General features: G+C 39.7%; 1 protein-coding gene across 1 annotated transcript; it reads left to right on the top strand.

The window, feature by feature from the left end:
- Positions 1–1,484: 1,484 nt before the first annotated feature.
- Utp18 (UTP18 small subunit (SSU) processome component homolog (yeast)) lies at positions 1,485–23,946 on the top strand. Its single transcript, XM_013008781.1, has 13 exons — positions 1,485–1,593; positions 4,706–4,804; positions 5,881–5,948; positions 7,153–7,241; positions 9,459–9,584; positions 9,686–9,860; positions 11,792–11,892; positions 12,128–12,218; positions 14,213–14,336; positions 17,525–17,699; positions 22,194–22,336; positions 22,991–23,029; positions 23,801–23,946. Coding segments are annotated over exons 1-12 (1,218 nt in total). The 5' UTR covers positions 1,485–1,591; the 3' UTR covers positions 23,016–23,029; positions 23,801–23,946.
- Positions 23,947–24,274: the final 328 nt, after the last annotated feature.

Genomic DNA, 24,274 nt, shown 5'->3' with positions numbered 1-24,274 from the left:
GGGCGCTCAGGTGTGTGCACGCGTGTGTGTGCGTGTGTAGGGGAGCGCACAGGTGTGTGTAGGGGGTGGGGGGAGAGGCCGGAAGGCGGACGCCGGGGGTGGGGGTTCCGCCGCGCGCACTCCGCCTGCGGCGCCGGGTGCGGGTTTGGGCGGGTGCGGACCGCGCTTTCCCCCCTTCCCCGAGCGGCCCGAGCTCCTGGTAGTACCGCTGCAGGCGCTCCGCAGCATACTTCGTTCCTTTGTTTTTGGAAAATTCCGGCGGAGAGCGCCTTTGACAGTCAGCTCCGTTATCTTCCGAGCGAACTCCGGGCAGTCGTGGGGTGGATCACCTACCGCCGTTCTTCGCCCGAGCTTCCCCGAGTTCCGGCCTGGGAATCTGCATTTTGACCATCTTAAACCTTCCCCTCCCGCCCCCAGCGTGATCACGATATATATATATATACACATATATATACGCACACACACATATATGCACATATATATGTATATATATATATATATATATACACACACACACACATACATCAGCTTTTGAGAAGTGTATGTCCTTTGGTACGTATTCTCAAGTTTCTGGATGCCAGAACTCAACGCTTCCTGACAACCGGCAATACCCGGCGTGACTAAAGTTAAATTTTTGCTCTCTGTCATTCGCTTTATTTTATATCTGGTTTTTGCACCAACGTAGAGATTCTAGGCGTTGGAAGAGACCCAGCAATGGACATAACTAACAACAACAACAAAAATCTCTCTGCTCTCTTGGAGCCTTTGTAACCAGTAATGATCTAGATGCAAGGTAAAGCAGATAAAAGTGGAGGTGTGTGAAGTTCGTAGATTGAATGGCCAAGGACAGTCTGGCAGAATTACTGCCTCCCTCTGCTAAATTAATACACATTTAGCAGGTAGTTGGGAGAAGGACTGGAAAAATGTGCAACTGGGACTGTGCCGATGGTATTTGAGTGAGCTTAAAACAGCTATAGGACATTACTGTCTTGTGGGTTGGGGGAGCCCCATATCACTTTATCGGGGTTCTATGGTTTGGATTTAGATTACATATTTTGGTATAAAATTTCAAGGATGTGGGGGCCAACCACAGTCAAGAACAATGGAAAAGAGATGTACCTAAGAATATGAGGTAGGGATTACCTTATCTTTAATTTTTAGTCTGTAGAATTAATTCTGGGTCTTGTAATTTTTGTGATTTTATTGTTTGCCTTTTTCTTCATCTGCCCACTTAGCTTTGCTCTTGTCTAATAGTATTTTCCTTTCAGTGCTTTGAGTTTTTCAGATGGCTTTATTTTGCCTCACCTTCCATCTATGTTTTACCCATTTTCTGCTTCTGCCTCTTGCTATTGTTGTGGTAGCATTTTGTGTTATTTCATCAGAGGGCCATATGCATTCTACAAGTCTTCAAAGGATGAGGGGTCTGTTTACCACCACAGGATAAGAACTCAGAGCTTGAATGTGTTTTGTCTTTCTGTAGACTCAACATGGTGGAATCTTGGATGATTCTGAAGGGGAGAATGAAGCACATGATAATTTTCCCCCCCAGAAGAAACCAGTCTGGGTGGATGAAGAAGATGAAGATGAAGAAATGTAAGTTGCTTGTTCCTTCTAGAATCTAGATAGTCATTTTCCCATGAACTGATTCCATCAATGAAATGAAACTTAGAATCATGCATGAGAAATTGCAGCAGGTGGTGAAAATTAATAATATTTTAAAAAGGTGTGATTGTTGAAAAGGTTGTTTATCATCCCATGTTGAGGGAGAACTTTTGTTAACCTTTGGTATAGGTTTCTCCCTATCTAGGTTTGCTAGAGTGGCATTCTGTCACTGAACCATGCATTTGGCCCATCTGGTCTTTTCTGTACAATGTACACTAGCTCTCAAGAGGACATAGTTTGGTCTTGGTGCTGAGCTTGCCTTTTTTTAAAATTGACCAGTTCCAAACAGCATGGACAAGCTTGAAATCCACCTTTTTTTAATTTGCAAAAGCAGCATAAATAATAGTAACAGGCTGTTGGGGTTAAGATAGTGCATATAAAATTTCTAGTATATGATGCTTGAAGCTGAAGGCTTAAAAGAAAACTTTCACACACAGATGTAATTTCACAGTATACAGTGTGTACTGTATATTTGATATTTTGACATATTCTGCCTGAAGTTACTTTGTAAACATCTCATGTAAAAAAAAAATTATGCAATTTTAAATGGTTGTTGTAGCCCTTGAATGAATCAATCATAATTTATGTAACTTTTTGGATAAATATTTTGTATTACATTAATACTGAGGTAAATACCTTCATAAATAAACATTTTTATTTTTTTGGTTGGTTGTGGGGCTTGAACTCTGAGCCTGGGTGCTGTCCCTGAGCTCTTAAGCTCAAGGCTAGTGCTCTACCACTTGAGCAACAGTGCCACTTCTGGTTTTCTGGTGGTTTATTGGAGATAAGAGTCTCATGGACTCTCTTAACCTGGCTGGTTTTGAGCTGCAATTCTCAGATCTTAGCCTCCTGAGTAGCTGTGTTCCAGGGGTGAGCCACTGGCACCTGGCTTAACTTCTTTTTTTTTTTTTTTTTTCAGTTGTGGGGCTTGAACTCTGGGCCTGGGTGCTCAAGATGAGTGTTCTACCATTTGAGCCGCAGTGCCACTTCCATAAACATTTTTTTCTTATTCCTTAAGATTCTTTGTGGATAGAATTACTTGATTATATAGCACAGATATCTTTTAAGGCTCCTGATAAATACTGCTAGATTGCGTATCAGTTTACCTTCTTGGAAAGTGTCCAGTTCAGTCCTTAAGATAAGTCTGATCTCTTGGGCTGGGAAGGTGGCTCAGTGGTAGAGCGCTTGCCTTGCAAGCATGAGGCCCTGGGTTCGATTCCTCAGCACCACATAAGCAAAAAGAAAAAAGCCGGAAGTGGCGCTGTGGCTCAAGTGCTGAAGAGCTGAGGGACAGTGCCCAGGCCTAGAGTTCAGGCCCCACGACCGGACCCAAAAAAAAAAACAACAAAGATAAGTCTGATCTCTCTGAATGCAGCCTGTGGTTCATGCCTGTAATCCTAGCTGAGATCTGAGGATCTCTGTTCAAAGTCAGATCAGGCAGAAACATCCCTGAGACTCTTAACTCCAATTAACCACCAGAAAACTGGAATTGGTGCTGTGGCTCAAGTGGTACAATGCTAGCCTTGGGCTGAAGAGCTAAGGGACAACACCCAGGCCCAGAGTTCAAGCCCCAGCACTGACAAAGAGGAAAAAAAGATAGTCTAATCTTTGAAACTTCCTCATCCTTTTGGTTCTTGTTTGTCTGTTTGCCTCAGTAATGATGCTTGAACTCATGACCAGGCTATTCTTCCTTAGCTTTTTTCATTCAAGGCTGGCATTCTGGCACTTGAGCTGCATTCCAACTTCTTGGTGGTTAATTGGGGATAAGAGTTACATAGACCGGGCTGGGAAGGTGGCTCAGTGGTAGAGTGCTTGCCTTGCATGCCTGAGGCCCTGGGTTCGATTCCTCAGTACCACATAAGCAAAAAGAAAAAAGCCAGAAGTGGTGCTGTGGCTCAAGTGGTAGAGTGCTAGCCTTGAGCTGAAGAGCTGAGGGACAGTGCCCAGGCCCAGAGTTCAGGCCCCCACAACTGGACCCCCTGCAAAAAAAAGAATTACACAGACATTTTGCCTGGGCTGACTTTAAACCTTAATCCCCAGATCTCAGGCTCCTATGTAGAAAGAAATGCAGGCACGAGCCACTATCACCCAACTTACTGTTTTTCTTTAAAATGTTTATTATCTTTTTGTTTTTCTTTGTTAGTCCTGGGGCTTGAACTCAGAACCTGTGCACTGTCCCTGAGTCTCTTCTGGCCTTTTCTGAGTAGTTTATTGGCGATAATAGTCTCATGGACTTTATTGCCTGGGCTGGCTTTGAACTGCGATCCTTAGATCTCAGCTTCCTGTGTAGCTAGGATTACAGGTGTGAGTCATCAGTGCCTGGAATATTTTTTTTTTATGATCTCTAATAACTTATAACTTTTAACTGGGAAATGTCCTTTATCATAAAGAGACAACTTTTGTGCACATTTTTTCTTCATAGTTATTTTAAAGTTTGCTTTTTGTATATTGAGCTCTTATTCTTACTTGGGGTTTATTTTGAAGAATATTTCTAGGTAAGTTATGATGAGTGTTGTGAAATACTAGCTCTCTAAACAGTAACTGTATGATTTGGAATACCAGAGAACCAAAGGAAAAAGAATAGAGAGTATGCATATGAGATATTCCATGTCTTATAATCTTTTTATGTTTTTCATGATACTGAGGTTTTGAACTTACGGCCTCCTGAAAGTTAGGCAGGCACAGTACCACTTGAGCTACACCATCAACCACCATATCTTACAGTCATAACCAATATTGTTCCATTAAATGCTTTGGAAAATACTAAAGGTACTATCAATTTATGATGACTTTAAAATTGCTTAATTTTTTATTTTTCTGTCAGTTGTGGGGCTTGAACTCTGGGACTGGGCACTGTCCCTCAGCTCTTCAGCTGAAGGCAGGCATTCTACCACAGCACCACTTCCAGTTTTCTGGTGGTTAATTGGAGATAAGACTTTCCTGCCTGGGCTGGCTTTGAACTGCAATCCTCAAATCTCAATCTCCTGAGTAGCTAGGATTACAGGTGTGAGCCAGTTAAATTTTGCTGTTCTTTATTTCACAGGGTTGACATGAAGAAAAATCGATTTCGGAAAGATATGATGAAAAATGCCACAGAAACTAAACTCTCAAAAGATAAGCTTCAAAAGAGGCTCAAAGAAGAGTAAGTATCACTTTTTACTGGCTTCACCAGGAGATATATATCTAGTAGTTTACCTTTGTTTTCTCTTGTCTTTGGCTATAGCAGCATAGCATCTTTTTTGGTTACATTTTTAGTTCCCACCTCCAACCCCCAAGCTTGAACTCTCCCAGAGCTGTTTTGTTCAGGAAAATTAAAAAAACAAAAACAAATGGACATAGTGTGAACAGGCATTAATACTGTTGGGAAATTTTCTGGGGATTGTAGTGCTCAGTACACTAATGCCTGTTGTCCAATTTCTGAAAGTAGTTTCATATGTTTTTGTCCATTTTTCTAGTAGTTTATAGCTAGTGGCTGTGTTTGGAGGGTTTTTAATTTTTTTTAATATTATTTGGGCTTGAATTCAGCCTCATGCTCTCACTGATCTTTGTTACACTAGGCTGTTGCTCTATCATTGAGACTTGCCTCTGGTTGGCATTTTTGCAGGTTAATTTAAATTGAGTTTTACAGACTCTTCTTGAACTGGCTTGGAACTTCTTTGAACCTCTGTCCTCAGATGGCAGCCGTATGAGTAGCTAGGATTATAGATAGGAGCCACTGGTACCTGGTTAGTTTGTACTTCTGTGTTAAAGAATTAAAAATGACTCTCTGATCTCTTCTGGCTACTTTTAGAACAACTATTAACGTTTGTTTTGTTTTTCAGGTGGAAAGCACCTATTTAAATGATATATGATGAAGCTTTGTTTATTCTCACTAGTCTATTACAAATTTAATGTACTCTGTCACTAGTTTGTAACCACAAAGAGACTTCTTTCTTAGTCTTGAACATTTGTGTTTCTCTGAGAAAATAAGACAAATATCTAGACATAAACTTAACAACAGATTTGTGTCTAGATGTTCTATAGCCAAGATTACTTTAGGTGAGCAGAGGTTCATGAAAGTTCTCAACATAGGCTCTATATGAATAAGAGAACTTTTGTTCTTAAAGGTAGTGACTGGTAGAAATTTATACATAAAGGATGCTTATATATTTTATATATCCACGTCTATGAACATGAAGATTACCACAACATTGTTTTGTTTTTCAATATTTTGTTTAGATTTCAACATGCTATGGGAGGAGTACCTGCATGGGCAGAGACTAGTAAGCAGAAAACATCTTCAGATGGTGAGTTGATGGCTTGTTAGTCTCTTTACTTACTCTGTTATTATTTGAGTTTTCTTATGTTCCTTAAAATCTAGTATTTCAAGAGGCCTTTTTTGTTTTGTTTTAGCTGATGCTCAGATTTTGAAGTCTGTTGTTTCTCAGAGGGAAGTATAGGGCAGAAATGAGGAATATCTTCCTGGTGGACAGATGAGGCCCATGAATTTGGTACCTGATGGGATAGACATATACTTCTTGTCAGCTGCCCATGATTGTCTGCTTGCATTGATAATTTTGTATGGCCCACAAATGAATTTACACATATCCAAGTGACTGGGCCAAAAAAAAAAAAAAAAAGGATTTTCTACCCCTAATTTTTCAACCTCTCTTCCTGTCCCCAAAAAGTTTGATGGCTCTTTATTACTTTGATACCTGTGCATTTTTTTTCTTTGATTTTCAGTCAAATTATAATACTAATATTGGCCTTACTATATTTCACTGAGTGCTGACCATTGTTATTCCAGTGAGGAGTTGTGAAGGTTTAAAGCTAGATTTCAGTTCTTGAATTTTTTTTTTTACTTTACCTATAATCCTACTTGTAGCATTTGTGGCCCTGATTGAAAGCCTGGTAGTTTACCAGACCTCTGTCAAGAAGCTTAGAGGGCTTGGTGTGCTAGTTTTGGCCTTCTTAGCTCCATGAGGGTTTAAAGAAGTCTGTTCAACTTCTCAGCTGTTTCTTGTACTATTCTCAGTCATGTCTAGGGGACAAGAAGCCTTGTTAGCTTTCTGAGTTGGATTATACATTTTGCTGACTGTGATCTTTTAGTCAACGGATCTCTTACTCTTAGTTCTTCTGCATTTATGTTGTTAAGCAAGCTCTGCTGTTCTTCCCGTTGCTAATTTTGACATAATTATGAGTTGCTCTTTTTAAATGAAATTGCTGGCTTTATTTAAACTTGCGTGTTTCACTTCATCTTTAGTCACCATCTGTGTGTTAATCTTCTATTTGAGTCAAGCTTTGATTTTTAACTATGTATGCTAAATGCTAAGTCATCATTGTCTTTTCCTTTAAAATGTGTTCTGCTGTTTTGCTTTTACCAGTTGGAACTTTAAAAAGGTGATTGAGTTTAGAAGGCCAGGAGGGGAATTGCAGTTGGAAATAGAGTAGTTTGAGATAAGGTAAAAGACTGTTATTCTAAAGTTAGCTTTATGGTTTTCCCTGACTTAGATGAAAGTGAAGAAGATGAAGATGATCTGTTGCAGAGGACTGGGAATTTCATATCCACATCAACTTCTCTTCCAAGAGGAATCTTGAAGGTGAGAGTTGGTGAAGTTGGGACTTACCAATTATTTTTGAGATCTATTCAGCTTCACAGTATGTATGGGTTTCTGATATGTGTAAGATTAATTGTGCTTGCTGTCATTTTACTTCGGTAAATATTTGTTAGTTTTTTTTTTTCTTTTTGCTTCTGCAAAAATAAAAAATGAAAAAGTAAAACCTGAATCATACTTAGTTCCTCCTTTTGCATATCTCTTTGCATTTCCCTTGGTAGCGTCCTCACCATATTGCTGTCATCTCCTTGGCCCATGTAGTTGCTTTGTGACTGGCCTCTATATTTAACACTTTGCCTCCTTCTAAATCATTTTTCATACAGTAGCCAAGTGTTGATCATGCCACTTTTTATTGCCTTTTGGAACCCTGTGAATTCCTATCATAGTCTACACTGCCTTACATGATCTAACTTTTGCCCACATTTCCTTTTCTTTGTTCTCTGCTAGAGCCATACAAATATTTCTTTTATTTTCCTTAAAACAGGCTGGGTTATTTTTTTACCTGTGAACTTTTGTCCATGTTTTTCCTCCAGTCTGTCCATTAAGTGTTGCTAGTGGCCAGCTTGGTCTCTGTTCAAGTACCACTTTAGATAATACTTTTTTGGGGGGGTAGGTGGGGACAATCATGGGGCTTGAACTCTGGGCCTGGGCACTGTCCCTGAGCTCTTCAACTCAAGGCTAGTGCTCTACCACTTGAGCCACAGTGCTTCCAGTTTTCTGGTGGTTAATTGGATATAAGAGTCTCATGGACTTTCCTTCCTGGGCTGGCTTTGAACCTCAATCCTTAGATCTCAGCCTCCTGAGTAGGATTATAGGCATGAAGTGGCTTATGCTATTTACATTTTAACTTCTGCTATTTATTGTGGTATTTAAGTGCCTACAGAGTAAAGTGCTTCAATTATATATCTCAAATTAACAGCTTTTTTTACCCCGCGCTATAAAATGGCATGTTTTAGATTTTGCTAAGTTACTAAGAGACAGAGAGAGCACAGCTCATTCAGTTCTTCACAGAGTGAACTCACCTCCATTGAAAATGTAGTTAACATAAATCACTGGTTCCAAACAAATGTATACATTATGCTTCCCTCATGCCTTCTTGGCTGGCTTACTCATGGCTGGCACTCTACCATTTGAACTATGTGTCCAGCCTTGCTTTCTTTTTATTTTATTTTTTTTTATTTTTATTTTTTGTTGTTGTTTTTGCCAGTCCTTGGGCTTGAATTCTGGGCCTGGGCACTGTCCCTGAGCTTCTTTTGCTCAAGGCTAGTATTCTACCACTTGAACCACAGTGCCACTTCCAGCTTTTTCTGTTTATGTGGTACTGAGGAAATGAACCCAAGGCACTCTACCACTCAGCCACATTCTCAGCCATAAAGAAAGAACTTTTTTTTTTTTTGGTCAGTCATGGGGCTTGAACTCTGGGCCTGGGTGCTGTCCCTGAGGTTTTCAGCTCAAGGCAAGTGCTCTACCACTTGAGCCACAGCACCACTACCAGCCTTGCTTTATTTATTTGTTTACTTATTTTGTCGGTCGTGGGGCTTGAACGCTGGGCCTGGGTGATGCCCTCAGCTCTTCAGCTCAAGGCGAATGCTCTTCCACTTGTCTCACAGTGCCACCTCCGATTTTCTGGTGGTTAATTGGAGATAAGAGTCTCATGGACTTTGCCACTTGGGCTGGCTTTGAACCTTGGTCCTCAGATCTTAGCCTCCTGAGTAGCTAAGGATTATAGGCGTGAGCCACTGGTGCCTGACTCCAGCCTTGCTTTTTGCTGACAAACCAGAGATGGACTCTCACATACTTTGGAGAACATGGAGTAAAGTCGATCATGTCATAGTAGCCAGAAAGGAGAAAAGGAAAGAGGAAAACCAGAGCAAAATTTAGTCCCAGGGGCATGTTCTCAGTGCCTTACTTCCTTCATCGGGGCCCCATATCCTACAGTTTTCAACACTACCACTGGGGACTCATGAGTCTCTGGGGGAGCATTTCCTATTTGTGCCTTAACAAAAGGATCTGTCTTAATGATTATTAATCCCGTAATTGGAGAGGTGGTAAACATGGATACTTGTAAAGAAGAGACTTGTAGTTGGTGCCAGAGTTGTAGCTTTTGGCTACCATTCAGTTCTTTTCTATTGTAATCATAATGCTTGTTTCTCTACACTACATTATTTGAGTTGATAAAATTTTTGCTTTATTATTCTACAGATGAAGAACTGCCAGCATGCCAATGCTGAACGGCCTACCACTGCTCGGATTTCTTCAGTTCAGTTCCACCCTTGTGCTCAGGTGGTGATGGTTGCTGGGTTAGATAATTCTATTTCACTCTTTCAGGTATGCTTTGTAAGGGAAGGCTTGTAATGTGATAGTTTCACTGCCAGCATATAGAGTCTATGGACAAAAAACCAAGAGCAACATTTTGTACTTTCTTACAGGTTGATGGCAAGACAAATCCTAAAATCCAGAGCATCTATTTGGATAGGTTTCCAATCTATAAGGCTTGTTTTACTGCAAATGGAGAAGAGGTTTTAGCCACAAGTGTTCACAGCAAAGTTCTTTATGTCTATGATATGCTAGCTGGAAAGTTAGTTCCTGTGCATCAAGTGAGAGGTAAGATTTCTGTTGAGCTTCCAACCAGTTCCCCCCTACCCCACTAAGCTGAGTTCATTTTAACAATAATTATGACCACTTTTTCACCTCAGAGGAATCTTAAGAGTGTTAGTTACAACATTTGGAAAAATGTCATTTTATTGAGCTAATGTATTTAAATGAAGGTAATAAAATGACCTTTTTTTTCTTTTTTTTTTGGTTGGTCATGGGGCTTGAACTCGGCCTGAGCGCTGTCTCTCAGCTTTTGAGCTCAAGGCTAGCGCTCTACCACTTGAGCTACAGCGCCACTTCCGGTTTTCTGGTGGTTTATTGGAGATAAGAGTTTTATGGATTTTCCTGCCTGGGCTGGCTTTGAACTGAAATCTTCAGATCTCAGCCTCCTGAGTAGCTAGGATTACAGGTGTGAGCCACTGGCACCTTGCGAACTGGCCTTTTTTCTTAAGCATTTACAGCATGATCATAATTTACAAATATATCACCCTAGAATGCAGTTGCAGATTCTTGGTTGTAAAGTTAGCAACTGAGAGAGTTAGATGTACCTGGCTTGTAGCTCCTGGACATATGCTTCACTTCGTTGATAGATAGGAATTACATCATCTGTTTCTGTGGTTTATTGTAACTTTGAAGGTATTTGTGTCTTTCTTTTGCCAGTCCTAGGGCTTGAACTCAGGGCTTGGGCGCTGTCTCTGAGCCTCTTTGTGGTTAAGGCTAGCACTCTACCACTTGAGCCACAGCACCACTTTCAGCTTTTTCTAGTAGTTTATTGGAGATAGGAATCTCACAGACTTTTCTGCCCAGACTGGCTTCGAGCCATGATCCTCAGATCTCAGCCTCCCGAGTAGCTTGGATTACAGGCATGAGCCACTGGTTGGTGCCTGGCTTTGTGTCTTTTTTTTTTTGTTTATAAAGAGTAAAATAATGTAAAAAATAAACTATTTTTATCAGTAAAGATTTATTTGCTCTCAACCTTACCCATTCTTTTGTATTCTTCTACTGTTACCACAAAATATAGTGACACTTCATTCATGATTCTTTTTTTTTTTTGGTTGGTCGTGGGGCTTGAACTCTGGGCTTGGGCGCTGTCCCTCAGCTCTTCAGCTCAAGGCTAGCGCTCTACCACTTGAAATACAGCGCCACTTCCGGTTTTCTGGTGGTTTATTGGAGATAGTCTCACGGTCTCTCCTGCCCGGGCTGGCTTTGAACCGCGATCCTCAGATCTCAGCCTCCTGAGTAGCTAGGATTACAGGCATCAGCCACCAGTGCCCGGCCATTCATGATTCTTTTGGGGACCAATGCCATTGTAATGAGGTTGGCTGAGTTACTGTCATAAATCTGGGAGGTAGTGTTGGCACAAGCCACAGCTCACTGGCGGTTTTGTTACAATGCACGTGTCTCTAAAAGGACAAGGGTAGCTTTTTACAGCCATATTTCTGCTTGCCATTGACTGAATAAGGCCAACTTAAACATTTATGGTGCTTATCTTTATTATTTGCACTCTTTACTGTGTTCTCTAATACCTTTCATGATCCTTTCTTAGTAGGTTCTTCGTTTATCTAATTGTGCTTTGAGCCAGGGTTTCTTAGACATTAATGGGCATATGAATTTAGCTGGGAGTCTCAAGGTTGCAGTTACAATTCTGAAGTATTTCTGATGCGTTTATTATTTATTCTTATAGTGCATTACTACTTACATTTGGAAAATTGATATATTTACTATCTGAAGAACTGAATCTGTGTTTTACAATTAAAATGGTGAATGTTAACTACGACAGTTTTACCAAGCATTTTGTTTGGGTCCTTTTTGGTGATCCATAGGATTTTGCTCAGTCATAACATTGTGATATTTTAAAAGGTAAACTCAGTTGTAAGAACGTGATAACTTTATTGAAACTTACATTAACCTTATTTTAATTGATTCATCTCCTTTAATAGGTTTGAAAGAGAAAGTAGTGAGACGTTTTGAAATCTCCCCAGATGGATCATTCTTGCTCATAAATGGTATTGCTGGATATTCTCATTTACTGTCAATGAAGGTAAAGCATTATTAGTTGTTCTCTTGTTCCTTTTGAGTTAGATATTAGTATATCAGGATTAAAGACATCTTGAACCCTAAGTGTGTACCCTTGAATCTTCATAGTAGAGGTACTTAGCGGAGTAATTGTGGGCAGTTGGTAGAAAATCTTGATGGTCAGAAAAAGATTTAAAATTAACTTCTAGAAACTAGAGAACAGTTCACTAACATTTGGTAAATGATATGTATTATTTTAGACCAAGGAGCTGATTGGTAGCATGAAGATTAATGGAAGAGTATCAGCATGCACTTTCTCATCAGATAGTAAGAAAATATATACTTCGTCTGGTAAGTTAATGAAAAGAGAAGCAGAAGCTTTGGATGTCTTTGTGCCAAATTTAATTAAAAATTACTTTTTTTTTTTAGTTTCCTTAGAAGATGAGATTTCACTTTATAACTAACTTTTTATAACTAATTTTTTTTTTTTTGGTCGGTCGTGGGGCTTGAACTCTGGGCCTAGGCACTGTTCCTGCACTCTTCAGCTCAAGGCCAGCGCTCTACCGCTTGAGCCACAGCACCACTTCCCGTTTTCTAGTGGTTTATTGGAGATAAGAGTCTCACAGACTTTCCTGCCAGGCTGGCTTTGAACCATGATCCTCATCTCAGCCTCCTGAGTAGCTAGGATTACAAGCGTGAGCCACCGGCGCCCAGCTAACTAACTTTTATACTAACATTTTCCTCCTCATTTACAAATAGTAATATTGAAGAACTAGCCACCTTCAACATGCAGTGTTAGCATGTTCATTGCTACTTAACCTTTATTCTTTGCCCAGCCTGAGGAAGTTGATTTGTCAAGGAAGTAGATGGAACTGAAATTGGCTCAGATCTCATTAAAGTGGGGAATAAGGGAACATATACAGAAGGGTGAACTTTGGAACAATATTTACAGAAAAGGAAGAGATAATCTAGTAGGGAACGAGGAGCCATTTTTGAGGCGGCTGTAGGGTTATCACAGCTGTGGATAATGGATTAGGGAGGAGAGTTGTCAGAATCAACTGGATGAGAGAAAAAAATGAAATGAAGACTGATTTTCACAGATGGTCTTAGCTTACATATAAATATTTGTGGTCTTTCCGTATTTGATATCCTGTGTGCATGTGTGCTTGTGTGCATGTGTGCGTGAACGTGCGCACGTCTTGGGTCTTGAACTCGTCTTGGGTCTTGAACTCGGCCTGAGCACTCTGAGCTTCTTTGCTCAAGACTAGTGTTCTTTTGGTGGTTAATTAGAGGTAAGAGTCTCATGGACTTTGCTATCTGGGCCGGCTGACACCTAGCTTAATATCTTTATCTTGCCCACATAATTCTTTCTGTAAATTATTTTTTTTGTGTGTGTGTGTGTGCCACTCAGGGCCTGGGCACTGTCCCTGAGCTTCTTTTTTTTTTAGGGGGGGGTCTGGTCATGGGGCCTGAACTCTGGGCCTGGGCGCTGTCCCTCAGCTCTTCAGCTCAAAGCTAGCACTCTTACCACTTGAGCCACAGCACCACTTCCGGCTTTTTTCTTTTTGCTTATGTGGTGCTGAGGAATCAAACCCAGGGCCTCATGCATGCAAGGCAAGCGCTCTACCACTGAGCCACCTTCCCAGCCCCCTTTCTCTAAATTATTTATGCTTATCACTAGTAGCATTCCTTGTTATTGAAATGACCTGGAAAGATTAAAAAAGTGAATATATCTTCTAAGTTAAATGGTAAATTATTTGTGTCTGGATCAGTTCTTCCTAGATCTGAGGATCATGTTTTGTTGTTGTTGTTTTTTTTTTTTAAGTGAAAAATCCTTTCTGTTAGCTCAGCTTGTGCCTGTAATCCTAGCTACTCAGGAAACTGTAATCTAAGGCTTATGGTTCAAAGGTAGCCTGGGTAGGAAAGTTTGAGACTTTTACCTCCAATTAACCACCAGAAAACAAGAAGTGGATCTGTGGCTCAAAGTGGTAGAGTGCTAGCCTTGATCAAAAGAGCTCAGGGAGGAATTCAAGTCCCTCAACCAACAAGAAGAGAAAAAAGTAAAGTCCTTTCTTTGGATGTACTTTTTAAACTGTGTAAGTTCACAGGAAATTTTTTTAGGGGCTGGGGATGTATCTCACGATTATAATGTTTGTCTAGCATGTTCAAGGACTTGGATTCGATCCTCAGCATTATAGTAAATGTTTGTAGTCCATTTTCTAGAAAGCAGGAGTATTATTTTTTGTAGTCCATGATATTAACTAGGCCTATAAACATGGTTAATTCACTTGACTTTCAGGTTTAAAACAAAATTAACCAAGCTTTTCTTTGGATCTTTTCTTCAGGGGATGGCGAAGTTTATATTTGGGATGTGAACTCTAGGAGGTGCCTTAACAGATTTGTTGATGAAGGCAATTTACGTGCATTAAGCATTGCCACATCAAGGAATGGACAGTATATTGCTTGTGGGTGAGTAGAGGTTCATGACGCCTAAATCACATTGTGCCAGTGAGAAAGTTTGTGTATGAACAATTCTGGTAAACCCAGGTGAGCCTTTTGCTTTGTCTTGATGCAGCATTTAATATGTATACTTATAAAAATTACATATTCATATAACTTAATTCATATTTTAATTTAATAATGCCATGTTAATAAATGTTTTCCAGATATTTAGCAAAGAAAATAATAAATTACCCTTAAATCATTATGTATTTCCCTATATTTAAAATACCCATTTGGTCTCATCTTGTTTTCTTTCTATTTTCATTTTCTTGAGGAGGAGGTAGAATAAATCAACTTCAGATTTAAGGTTTTTTTTTTTGCGGGGGGGGAGGGCAGTTCTGGGGCTTGAACTCAGAGCCCGGGTCTGTCCCTCAGCTTCTTTTGCCCAAGGCTAGTGCTCTGCCACTTGAGCCATAGCACCTTTTCTGACTTTTTCTGAGTGGCTTATTGGAGATGAGTCTTAAGGACTTTCTTGCCCAGTTTGTCATAGAACATTGACTCTCAGATTTCAGCTTCCCTGAGTAGTGAGGAATACAAGGATGAGCTACCAGTACCCAGTCAGATTTAAATCTTAAAGATAATTATAGCAATTTTAGCACTCTGGTAGTGGGATCTCCTTATGTTCTTGGGAAATAGCATTTTTTATTTTTGTAGATACTTAAAAAAATGATATAACTAAAACATTTTATTATTACTGAAGAAAGTGGTTATTACATTGGGAAAAAGATGGCTTTATTCTTTCCTAGTTGATTGAGAGAGGAGGTATTGGATACTTACTGTAGACTAGATCCTTAGCACTTTATACAAACATTTTTAGTCGTAAGATACATTACCAAACCACTGATTAGCATCTCTAAGTAGTATAGTAGTATTAGGAGCATGAAAAAAATTATAATGTGTCCTTTGTACATACACGTCTTGGTTGGGTTATACTTTTTATTGAACTCATGGTTTTGCACTTGGTAGGCAGAGATTTTCCCCACTTGAGCCAAGGCTATAGCTCTTTTTGTTTTAGTTATTTTTATATATTTTGTTGGTTGTGGGGCTTGAACTCCGGGCTTGGGCACTGTCCCCCCTTTTTTGCTTAAGACTAGTGTTCTACCACTTTGAGCCACAGTGCCACTTCCAGTTTTCTAGTGGTTAATTGGAATTGAGAGTTTCACAGACTTGCCAGGCTACCTTCAAACCACAATTTTAAGAATTCAGCCTCCTCTGTAGCTAGGATTACTAGGATTACATAGGTGCCTGGCTTTTAGTTATTTTTGATTAGGTTTATGTCTTGGCCAGCCTGTACCATATCTTCTATTTACATTTCCTGCATAGCTGGGGTGATAGGTGTATGCTACCATGCCAAGATGAGTCTTGCAAATGTTTTGCTTAGGCTGCCCTCAAACTATGATCATTCTCTTATGTGTGCATCCACAGTGGCTAGGATTATGGACATAGGCCATTACATCTTGCTTCTGTGTATTTCAGCTTCAGCTCCTACCATAATCACTACATGCTGGTAGTTCCTTGTCCCAGTTCATAGGAGACATTGTTCTGGCTAATTAATGGCCATCTCCTGTTTGGGAAAATCTTTGTATACAGAACACCCTGGTTGTAACCTGTTGGTGGATTGTCTACTCTTGGTTCAGGAGTTATTTAAGAAGTAGTTATTTGGGCTGGAAATGTGGCTTAGTGGTAGAATGCTTGCCTAGCATGCATGAAGCCTGGGTTTGATTGCTCAGTACCACATACACAGAAAAAGCCAGAAGAGGTGCTATGGCTCAAGTGGTAGAGTGCTAGCCTTCAGCAAAAGTAGCTCCCGGACAGTGCCAGGCCCTGAGTCCAAGCCCCAGGACTAGTAAAAATAAAAGAAAAAAAGTTACTTGAATCAAGTGAGAAAATGTATAAGTAATAGGAAAACTTTAAAGCATTAAGTAATTCTTAACGTTTTGTTTGTGTGTTGGCTATAGTTAGAGCCCCTAGAAAAGGGCTTGACTTGAGGGAGTGTGTTCAGTTCCTTTTGGCAGGTAAGGCCCCCTGGAGGACGTAGTAATGAGGCTCCCATCTTGGAAATACAGAGCAGCCCCCACTAGACTGACTGCTGGAGCCTTGATTTTTGGACTTTTATGTCTCTAAAATTATGTGTGAAATAAATTTCTATCACCTATATATTATCTGGTTCAGATATTTTGTTATAGCAACAGTGGGCTAAGATAGTAAGATACTTTTAATTCAGTGTCTGAATTATGTGCCTTATTTATTTATTTTTTTTGGTCGGTCGTGGGGCCTGAACTCTGGACTTGGGCGCTGTCCCTCAGCTCTTCAACCCAAGGTTAGTGCTCTACTACTTGAGCCACAGTGCCACTTCCAGTTTTTTCTGATTATGTGGTGCTGAGGAATCGAACCCAGGGCCTTATGCATTCAAGGCAAGCACTCTACCACTGAGCCACCTTCCCAGCCCTGTGCCTTATTTTTTTAATGCTCATAACATTACACTGAGACAAAAAATGTTGATATAAAGTTCTTGTATGTTACTGATTTTATAAGTGATTTACTAACATTATTAAATTACTAGGTAGGATTTGCTTTTACTATTCTTTGCTAGTAAACAGTTAAATAAACGGAGTAGATAATTTCTGTAACAGTTGGTTGTAGTATTCCTACTTTTTACTGCTGTTCACCACTACTTTGCACATTCCTACAGGTACAGTAAAGGAAGGAGGAGCTGTCAATGGGGAAAGACAGTTGCTTTTCACAAATTAGGATGATAGGCAGTAAGCATTATAGACTGTGAGAATGGTGATCTTGATCTCTTTTGTTCAACATTGTGTCCTAAGCACTCAAAATACTGCCTGGCATAGAGTTGGCATTTAATAGATACTTATCAGGGGAATGAATATAATAGAGATTCTATGCTTTTTTTTTTTGTACTTTTTTTAATTTTAAAGGTGGGCATAAGCTGACAGAAGCTGAGTTATCTAAGAGCTCTGCAAGACTGGAGTGGAACTGATAAGAATTTGTTTTGCCATGAACCATCTAGTTGTTGGGTTCTCCTTAACATGCTATTTTTCCTAACACCAGTTTGTGGATTAACATTTGTGTTCACTTAGGTTGTGAGAGCCCTTTTACTTACTTTAAAATACTTTTATTTCCTGTTGTCTTTGCAGTTCTAGTTCTGGAGTGGTAAACATATACAATCAAGATTCTTGTCTCCAAGAAACTAATCCAAAGCCAATAAAAGCTATAATGAACCTGGTTACTGGTGTTACTTCTCTGACCTTCAATCCCACTACAGAAATCTTGGCAATAGCCTCAAGAAAAATGAAAGAAGCTGTCAGATTGGTAATATTTCTTTACCCTTTATCATTGATAACTTCAAAATTTAAGCAAAAAACATAAGTCATAATAGTGACTTCAGAACAGTGGATTATTTTTAGAAGTGACTAGTCACTCTTGTAGAAATTATTAGTAGTATAGTTTTTGACACAATTAACCACCAGTTTTCTGTTTTCAGTTCTTTTTTTTTTGGCTGTTGTGTGGCCTGAACTCTGGGCCTGGATGCTGTCCTTCAGCTCAAGGCTAGCGCTTGCCACTTGAGCTACAGCGCCACTTCTGTCTTTTTCTGCTTATGTGATGCTGAGAAATCGAACCCAGGGCCTCATGCATGCAAGGCAAGCACTCTACCACTGAGCCACCTTCCTGTTTTCAGTTCTTTTGGGAAAGCTAAGCTGTCCATTCTCAACATTTCTTAAGTGGTAGTCCTTACTTTCAGAAATGTTTTTCAACATATGTTAAAAAATTTACTTAGGAGGCAGGCGCTGGTGGCTCATGCCTATAATCCTAACTACTTAGGAGGCTGAGATCTGAGGATCACAGTTCAGAGCCAGCCCAGGCTGGAACATCTGTGACACTCTTATCTCCAGTAAACCACCAGAAAACGGGAAGTGCCGCTGTGGCTCAAGTGGTAGAGTGCTATAGAGCACTAGCTTTGAGCTGAAGAGCTGAGGTACAGAGCTCAGGCCCAGAGTTCAAGCCCCGCAATTGACAGAAAACAAACAAACATAGGGTAAACACCTCATTCCTCTACAGTTTTCTTTATCTAATTTTTTTTTTCTTTTGGTCCCAGGGCTTGAACTTGGCCTTGCATTCTCATTTAGTTCATGGCTGATACTCTACCACTCAAGCCATGCTTCCAACTCAGCTTTTTGCTGATTAACTAGAGATGGAGTCTCATGAACTTTTTGCCTGGCCTGGCTTTGAACTGTGATACTTCTAAGTCTCAGCCTCCTGAATAAGTAGTATTGTTGGTGTAGGGTATCAGTATATGGCTTTTCTTTACCTGGTTTTTAAATGCCTGTTTTAATGGAGTGGAGGCAGTACGTAGATTTTGAAAACAAATTGAAATTCAAAATAACTTAACCTAAAATTACTTCAATTCGGATAACTAGACAGTGTTCTTAAATACCTGGTGTCAGGAATCCTTAGGACCACCTCAGGTTTGTGAGTTACTGGAAAGACTTAGAACTGTGTATGGTCATATTCACTTGCTGAAAATTTATTAAAGCAAAAGAATGCAAGCAAGTGAGCAAAGGGAAGAGGTGTATGTGGTGAAGACTGGATGGAAGTAGTGCAACCTACCAGGAACCACCTTTACTGTTCACATAGGACATGTTTGATTCCTCTGGACAGTGAATTATATTACACATTTACCTATGCTCATCTGAGATGTAATGCTCAAGAGTTTTTTTTTTGGGTTCTTGGCAGCACCCTGTGCCTAGTATAATACTTATCAAAATACATGTACCAGAATGCCAAGTGTTAGCATAAAAGTTGCATAGAAGTATTTACAACCCAGGTTCCCAGACACTATCCAGGGATCACACTTGTAAATAAGCCTTTGTGAGGATACCAGCTGTAGTGTTACATTAACTCCTTTTGGCCCAACACTGGAGCTCATTTTATGTCACACTTACCTCTGAAGTTCTCTACTCATCAGAGTACCAGTTTCTTCATTTAGCAATTATTCTAGATAAACAGCATAGAATTTAGAATAGTGATACTATATAGTACTGTTATGTTTGTATTATCAGTTTGTGTTTTTCAAAGATAGTTATTTTTATCTTGCTTACTCAACAAAAGCTTCACATACTTAAAAGCTTCATATTTTGTTTACTTAACCAAGAACTCTTTAAAAATTTTTTTTTTTTATTTTTGGGTCCGGTTGTGGGGCCTGAACTCTGGGCCTGGGCACTGTCCCTCAGCTCTTCAGCTCAAGGCTAGCGCTCTACCACTTGAGCCACAGTGCCACTTCCGACTTTTTACTTAACTAAGAACTCTTTAAAAATTTTTTTTTTTTTATTTTTGGGTCCGGTTGTGGGGCCTGAACTCTGGGCCTGGGCACTGTCCCTCAGCTCTTCAGCTCAAGGCTAGCGCTCTACCACTTGAGCCACAGTGCCACTTCCGACTTTTTTCTTTTTGCATATGTGGTGCTGAGGAATCGAACCCAGGGCCTCAAGCATGCAAGGCAAGCTCTCTACCACTGAGCCACCTTCCCAGCCCTAACAAGAACTCTTTAGAACAGTTTTGAGTTGAATAACAGTTGTTTAGAGTATTAACTTTCCAAGCCCCAGTTAGTAAGGGACAGAATTATAATTCTGATTCTGTACTCTTTGTTGCACTGCTGACAGAGTGTTTTTTTTGGGTAGTTAGTGTGAAGAGAAGCTGAAGCTTCTGCCTGTATTACATACAATCATTGTCTATGGGATAATGTCTATACTGTCTATGGGATATGTTGGGATTCTGTGTAAGATTTTCCTTAGAAAATACTCTGCTGGGGCTGGGAAGGTGGCTCAGTGGTAGAGTGCCCTGGGTTCAATTTCTCAGCACCACATAAGCAGAAAAAGCCGGAAGTGGTGCTGTGGCTAAAGCAGTAGAGCATTAACCTTGAGCTGCTAAAGCTGAGTGACAGGGCCAGGCTCAGAGTTCAGGCTCTACCACCGACAAAAAAGAAAAAAAGTACTCCACTGGGGAAAAAATATGAAGAATAGAGCTTTTGTATTTTATTGCCTCCTTGTTCAGTGAGTCATTTGATAAATTAGAAGGTTCTAATTTGAGGTAGCTTTTAAAATCTCTGTTTTTCTCCTGGCTCATACTAACCTTTTGTCAATTTAATGATAGTAAATAGTTTCAGAAAACCATGGGATCTATATCCTGTTGACATAATATATTCTGTAAGATGCACAATAGTTAGTTCTGCCTAGTTTGCTTCAGTAATCATGACAGCCTTTATGTTTTTTTTATTGTGGTAAAATCACACAAGGAATTCATTAGTAACAGCCAAATCACATTTTTAAAATGGTAGTCAACCATAATATCTAATGGAAAGAAGCCAGGCATAACAGCTTCAGAAAGCCTCAGTGAAACCATGTTGGTATCATTAAATGCAATTGCGTATAATGATCCAAACAGTTTTGTTATCCCAGCACAAAGCTGTGAATATAAAACAAAGCTGTTGCATCAGTAGGAAACTCAAATGAACACATCTACAATCTTGGATGTAGTACAAAGTTGCAGAATTTCTTTTTTTGTTATTTTAAATTATACTTTAAGTAGTTGTACAAAGGAGTTACCATTCAGTTTATGGATACAATTCATCTTTATTCATTGTCACTCATTTCATCATTCTTCCTTTTCCCTTCTAATCACCGGAATTTCTTATTCAGTAAATCAGGGGTAAAATAACTTGTTAGGTTTCATCCGTCCACAGATTGGATGAGGACTTACCTCACTCACTTATCTAGGTATGGGTCCATTTTCCTTAGAAGTTGACCTTACTCCATCTCACACTTGGTCTAGGCTTTGCATGGAGCTTTTGGCTTTCTAAATCAGAATACAGTTTCAGTGGCTGAATCAGATTTTCATGATTCAACTCTCTGAGAAGAGATGGCAAAGGTAAAGGGGTTTATCAGATGTTGAAAAATATAAAAAGTCTTAAGATACTGGAAAATGGTGTGACCCCCTTGGGCCTCAGTAAAATCAAATACGTCATAATGTAAAATGTCAATTCCTGTGATGAGATTTTAGAGTTTCCTCTTTTTTTTTTCCTTGTGCCAGTCTTGGGGCTTGAACTCTTGAACTCAGGGCCTAGGTTTTGTCCTGAATTTTTGCATGAGGCTATCCACTACCACTTGAGCCACAGCTCCACTTAGTTTTTTCTTAGTAGTTTATTGGAGATAAGACTTTGCTGCCCTATGGGCTGGGAAGGTGGCTCAGTGGTAGAGTGCTTGCCTTGCATGCCTGAGGCCCTGGGTTTGATTACTCAGCACCACATAAGCAGAAAAAGCCGGAAGTGGTGCTGTGACTCAAATGGTAGAGCACTAGCCTTGAGCTGAAGAGCTGAGGGACAGCGCCAGGCCCAGAGTTCAGGCTTCACAACTGACAAAAAAAAAAAAAAGACTTTGCTGCCCTGGCTAGTTTCTACCCATAATCTTCAAATTTCAGCCTTCTGAGTAGGTAGGATTATAGGTGTGAACACCAACACTCAGTTTGATTCTAGTATTTACTATGAGCAGTAAGCCAGAACTTTAATGGGTACTGTCATTGATTTGCCACTTCAGCCTATTCATTCACTTATTGTTCAGCAAGTGTCTGAATCTCTAGGCACCATGCTAGATGCTGCATTTTCCCTCCTTCCTTCTTAATTAATAGTATTTTAGAAATCAAATTTTAGTTTTGAAACACTTTGCTATACTCAGAGAACAATACTTCCATGTATATGCCACAATCGAAATGAATGAGTTCCCACTTTTGTAACTTAAGGCTTTTTATGATCTGCAGGTTCATCTTCCTTCTTGTACAGTATTTTCTAACTTCCCAGTTGTTAAAAAGAAGACTATTTCTCGTGCCCAAACCATGGATTTTTCTCCCAGAAGTGGATATTTTGCTGTAGGGAATGAGAAAGGCAAAGCCCTGATGTATAGGTAGGTATTATTTATGTTTAAAAGTCAGATATGTAGAAACTGCTTTTGAAATGTGAAGGGTTACTGTGTATTCTTGGTTTTTACAGTTTGTAGATTCCACAATTATGGAGCATTTACTAGCTGTGCTAGTAAGTGAACTAGGTTGACAACACATTTATTTAGTGTTGATGATTAGGTATTTCCTAGATCATAATTTGATGCTTTGGAGTAAACTTAGTAGTTTTGTCTATTATCTGAGGTATTATGATCCTAAACAATGTCAGACTGAGGAATCTGAACCCAGTTGCCTACTGAGAATGGTTAGTCATTAGAAATGCCCCCCCCTTTTTTTATTGTGAAAATACCTTACAGAGGGGTTATAATTACATGAGCAAGGTAATGAGTACATTTCTTATCAAGCATTGTTGCCTCCTTTGTTTCCCCTTCCCGTCCCTTCCCATCTCCCACCCCTCATTGTTGCAGTGGATCCACCTGTATCCCTATTTAAACAATTTGTTTTTTTCCCTTCCCCTCCACAAACTATACTGACATCAAATACAGTGAAAACAGGGGTTATACTGTGGGGGAGGAGAAATGCCACTTTTTACATGCCATTCCATGATCAGATTGACGATACTTCGGGTGATTACAAAGCTTTTTTTTTTTTCTCTTCAGGTTGCACCATTACTCGGACTTCTAAAAAGAGTCTTTGAAGTAAGAAAATTCTATTTTATAAATGCTACGGGTTGTAAGGTTACACAAGTGCTGTCCCTTGGCAGAGGTACACATTAGCTCAGCTTTGTTTCTCTGCTCCTAGGTTGCTGTATCCTCAGTTAGGGGAGTGGCGTGGAAATAGAGCAGGAGCTGTATAGCCGGACCTGAGCCTTCCTTGGGAATTTCTTACCCAAATCACAACAATCTGCCTCTGTTCTTTTGAGGTCAGATCTCTAATATTGTACTCAGTAATTGTCATCAACATTGTAATTACTGAACATGTTTAATCCATAGAGGAGAATAGGCTTAACCGAAATGGAAATCTACAGGCTTGCATGAGCTTAAACCTCTTATTGTATAGATGTTTCCTGGGAGATTGATTACTGAGTGGCTTACATGTGAAGTAGGGCATATGGATGGCTATTTGTTTTGTGGCCCGGTATTTAAAACATTGGGCGTGCTTCCCTTATGTCTGCATCTTTGGCTTGATAACGGTAGACCTTTGCAGTTAGCCTGTTCACCATAGTTGTTTACTGGGTCTTAGTGGTTTCAGATTCATGAAGAATCTGAAGAAGAGACTGTAGGAGTGTGGATAGATTTAGTTAGAAAAAAGAATTCATACAGTTGGGAGGAATTGTGAACAGTATAAGTTGTTCACAGTTGTGAGGGGAAATAGTCCAGCAATTCTGTCTCAAAATTAGAATGTTAGGACATGTTTGTGATGACCAACAGCTATAAATCAGGTGTATAATTTCTTCTATTTTTCCTCAGATCCAGTTGAGTCACTGAGGAAGCCTGTTCCAGTATATCTCAGAAACTTTGCAGGATGCATATGAAAGATGATTTGTGGGGCCAATTCTGCTTAAGTTATTAGCAATCATGTCTTAATAAACATAGCAAGTTTTGTTTGACAATAAGTACGTTTTTTTTTTCCTCTTCCATCTATACACACACATATACACACCCACTCTACAACTTGGATGCATATCTTTTAAACTAAACAGGAGAAATTGGAGACAATTATCTTTAACCCAAAATAATGTAGGCAGATAATTCTCATTCTTCCCAATTAATACTGATTAATATTTTCCCTTCTGCACAGATCTCTAGATTTTAGGGTATTAACTAGTAGATATTCTGAATGGCTGCGAAGGTCATATGACTTCATGTGAGAATAATAAGACCTCATGGAGTAAGTTTTAAGCTTTTAATTCTTCCTAGAGAGTTATGGAAAGAAAAAGATGG

Source organism: Dipodomys ordii, unplaced genomic scaffold (assembly GCF_000151885.1).
Source record: "Dipodomys ordii isolate 6190 unplaced genomic scaffold, Dord_2.0 Scaffold7, whole genome shotgun sequence".
NCBI classification, from domain to species: domain Eukaryota; kingdom Metazoa; phylum Chordata; class Mammalia; order Rodentia; family Heteromyidae; genus Dipodomys; species Dipodomys ordii.
The sequence above is the reverse complement of the archived record's forward strand: the minus strand, read 5'-3'. Positions and strand labels throughout refer to the sequence as shown.

Coding starts and splice junctions, on each gene's coding strand:
- Utp18 (XM_013008781.1), top strand. Junction 9,585..9,685: donor ATTCTATTTCACTCTTTCAG/GTATGCTTTGTA, acceptor ACTTTCTTACAG/GTTGATGGCAAGACAAATCC. Junction 17,700..22,193: donor TGAAAGAAGCTGTCAGATTG/GTAATATTTCTT, acceptor TATGATCTGCAG/GTTCATCTTCCTTCTTGTAC.